Source organism: Vespula pensylvanica, chromosome 17 (assembly GCF_014466175.1).
Source record: "Vespula pensylvanica isolate Volc-1 chromosome 17, ASM1446617v1, whole genome shotgun sequence".
NCBI lineage: Eukaryota > Metazoa > Arthropoda > Insecta > Hymenoptera > Vespidae > Vespula > Vespula pensylvanica.
Window position 1 is genome coordinate 2,422,182 of NC_057701.1, and position 4,290 is coordinate 2,426,471.

At 30.5% G+C, this 4,290-nt stretch overlaps 1 protein-coding gene across 1 annotated transcript in view; it reads right to left on the bottom strand.

Moving 5' to 3' along the window:
• The window catches only part of LOC122635039 (DNA-binding protein D-ETS-4-like), a 55,854-nt gene extending 51,917 nt beyond the window's left edge, over positions 1 to 3,937 (bottom strand). Inside the window, exon 1 of the mRNA XM_043824751.1 lies at positions 3,111 to 3,937. Within this exon, the coding sequence (XP_043680686.1) occupies positions 3,111 to 3,146 (36 nt within the window). The 5' untranslated portion in view covers positions 3,147 to 3,937. The remainder of the gene's footprint in view (positions 1 to 3,110) is intronic.
• Positions 3,938 to 4,290: the final 353 nt, after the last annotated feature.

Genomic DNA, 4,290 nt, shown 5'->3' on the forward strand with positions numbered 1-4,290 from the left:
AGAGAGAGAGAGAGAGAGAGAGAGAGAGAGTGGAAACGAGAATCGACATATTAACGTCGCCTTTATCGCCTTAGTAAAAATAACTGTATGCTCGATTGGCCTCTCATCGTCGTTTGTCGCACTTTAATTTCACAGAAACAGGTTCTCTTACTTCGTGAGAAGGATCACAAATGACTACGGAATAGAAAGAGAGAGAGAGAAAGAGAGAGAGAGAGAGAGAGAGAGAGAGAGAGAGAGAGAGAGAATCGATTAATTTGCGAGAGCCACCGTTAGAAGAAGAATCTCGATCTCGATCTCGATCTCGATCTCTATCACGATCTTGATCTCGATGTCGATGTCGATATCGATACCTATATCGATATCTATATAGATATATATCTGTTTTAATATTTGAACGATCGATCATTCATAATCGCTAAATTATTGAATCAATTGTTATATTTAATAATATATTTCATATATCATTTTGTTATTATAATATATCGAGTAATTAACGATTGAATTAATATTGACCAAAGTCGATTTATTATGCAGATTTATTCGCGGATAATTGAATAATGTTTATTAATCTATCGGAAAATTAATGGATTAATAGAGAAGTGAATCGTATTAAGAAACATCGACGATTGGATATATTAATTATTTAAGCATGAAATTGATATTATTGCATCGGTCGTATAAATTAATTCGGTAATTATTAATGGAAGAGTAAAAAATTTTTGCTCGATTACTTCTTTTCTTCTTTCTTTTTTCTTTTTTCTTTTTTTTTTTTTGCACGATATATTAAAAACTGAATGAATGTTATTATCGCGTGTGTGGGTTTGTTTTTTCCTTTTTACTTCTTTTTTTGTCTCCTTTTGTAAACGTCCGACTAATCTTACGAAATTATATATATATATATATATATATATATATATATATATATACATGTATATATGTATGTATGTATATATGTATGTTATATGTATATATGTATATAATAATTGATATTTATTCATGTTTACTCTTATAATCTTGTATTACGAAATAATCTTATTAAGTTTAAATACCATACTTAAATATAAAAATCTATATCATATATACATATGTGTGTGTGTGTGTGTGTGTGTGTGTGTATTATGTACTTTAATATTTGTATCAAAATATTTCTTATATAATTAATCAAACAGTAGTAGTAACGATAAGTCAAGCAAAACAAAATTGATACGATTAGATTGTTCTGCATTATATAAATTTGGATATAGGTATATTTTCTCTTTATTTTTGTTTATATTACGTAATTCATACGTTTTATATTGATACAAATTTATCTCGAATACACACTCATATATATATATATATATATATATATATATATATATATATGTATGTATGTATCGAATAAATAAATATATAAATAAGACGCACTTTCTTAATCATTCACAATTCACAAAACATTACGTGCACCACGTATTATCAAATTATCAAATCCATACGGACGTTTTGTTATTAAAAAATTTATATTGAAAAGAAAAAGAAAAAGAAAAAAAAAAGAAAAAGCAAAAATACGTGATATCACATATAAAAGATAAAATAAATAATACATTCTAATATATGCACTCACATACATACATACATACGTACATACACACATTCATATACATATATATATATATACATCTCTAAATTTAAATATTATATTAAAAAAGAGTCTCTTTTTTAATCACTGTCTCGACGAAACAAAAAAAAAAGAAATAAGAACATAACCTAACACTAGTTCTGAAAAAAAAAAAATAAAATAAAATAAAATAAGATAAAGACAGAAATAAAAAAGAAAAGAAAAATATATTCAATCTCATCGAAATAATAATAACCTAACATTTCTTTCTCTTCCATTTTTAACATTAGAAAGGACGATTCCTATTGTTAGATATTTCTAATCGTTATCGTAACGGTATCGCCGCTACTTCTTCGAAGTAGGAAAAAAAAAAAGAAAGAGAGAGAAAAAAAAAGGAAGAAAAAGCAAAGAAAAAAAAAGAAAAAAGAAAGAAAGAATAGTAACAATTTAAGCTTTAATCGTCGGTACGCGTTACGTATATAGTTCTATCGTATCATTCTTCTCTCCGTCAATTTGTAATTCTTCGCACCGTTCCGACTAACAACGACGCAATTCGTCCCGTTAGGCTCCTTTATAAGCCAAAGGAGAAGCTTTTGCTCATTATCATCGGATCGACCGTAGGACATAGAAGAAAATACATACATACATACATACATACGTACGTACGTACGTACGTACATATATACATATGTATATATATATATATAATATATATATATATACATAGGATAGTTTCACTCGAAAATCTAACACACTACGAGCGTAGAGATTCTTTCCAAAGTGGCTCAAAAGTGATATTAGTTCTTATATATGTGTGCTCGTACGCACGCAAGTGCGTGAGTAAGTGAGTAAGTAAGTAAGTAAGTAAGTAAGTGAGTGAGTAAGTAAGTGCATGGACATGCACGTTACTCAAAGAAGAGTTACACTGTAAACTTTACGTGACGAAGAAGTTCGAACGATTATTGTTACAAGTCGATATTCGTTTATAAAAAGAATTATTAAATATTCATGTACGTTCATATTGTCATTAAAGACAAGAAAAAAAATATATATATATATACGTGTGTGCATGTTCGATTTAATTAATTCGAAAAAAAAAAAGTAAATGTCTGTCTTTCTTATCGAATATACGATATATAATAAATATACGATCGCTGCGATCGTATATTTGAATTTTCCCGCGTACGTACCGCTTCGAAATATTCTTACAATCATAACCAAGTTAAGAAACGAAGCAACTTCAAAAGAAAATTAATACATACATATATATACATATATATATATATATATATATATATATATATATATAATTTATGATCGTAAATATCAATGATCAATACGATCGAATGAATATATTCGATAAAATGATAATAAACGATCAATATATTTACATACGGCGTAAATGCGATGTTTATTGAACGTATGTATAATACTATCGTGTCGTAATAATGTATAAGAATAATGAATGAAATATAAATATTATGAAAGTTTTGTTTATTAAAAAAAAACTTACTGTTTCCACCATATCGAAGTTTCTTTCGTATACCATCTCGTCGAGCCGGGCGATCCCTCGGTACGGTTAACCTCCAAATCTTCTTTCTTGTTCTTTCTCTGTTTCTCTGTGTCTCTGTCTCTTTCTCTTTCTTCGTGTTCTAACTACAAAAGAAACACTCGCGAAATTTCTATAATAATTTATATCGTAATTAAATTTCTAAATAGGATCGATCTCCCTTTCTGTCTCTCTTTCTCTATCTCCTTCTATCTCTATCTCCCTCTCTGTCTCTCTCCTCTACGGAGATCGATTCTTTCCAATTAAAAACAAAACACGATTTATTGTCGTTTACTTTTCACTATGTCCATTCTTCTTCGTTTCACCCCGAAAAGTTTTATACGTCGAAACATACATATACGTATACATATATGTATATACGCAGTTCTCTCTGTACACATATACGTATATATATATATATATTTTTTTTTCTATTTTTGTTTTTTAACTAATATTTCTTATTTCTAATTCTCTCGTGATTAACCTTCGATATTACACTCGATGACCACGTCGAATTGTTCTTCGAAACTCTGTTTTAATTCTTTATATATATTATACATATACAAATATATATATTTTTTTTCTTCTTCTTTACTTTTCTATTCTTTCGTTTCTTTTTTCTTTTCCTGTTTTTTTTTTTTTCTTCTTCTTCTTTACTGTTAAACGGGCCCTTTCGTGCGCCACCACACACACAAAACGTTCTTATTTAATTCCGACCGACGACCGACCGACCGACCGACCGACCGACCGACTCGTGACTGCGAAGCGGGACCACTCGAGACGTTCGAACTTCCTTCGGAGACTCGAACTACCACCTCTCTCTCTCTCTCTCTTTCTCTCTCTCTCTCTCTCTTTCTTTCTCTCGCTATCTCTATCTCCGTCTTTCTCGAGAACAAACGAACGACGACGAACGAACGACCAACGAACGTACGAGCGAGCGAGCGAGCCCGCGCAAGCGCGGAACCGTCCGAAGTCTGACGATCTCGACCGAACCGAACGACCTACTGAACTTCTGCTCGCGCATGCGCACTTACGTGATATCGAACCTCTCAAAAAAGAGGCGCCAAGGGGACCGTTCATATCTTACGGTTCGAATTTCTTTTTTCGTATTGTACTTTTCTTTCTTTATTTATTTCTTCTTTTT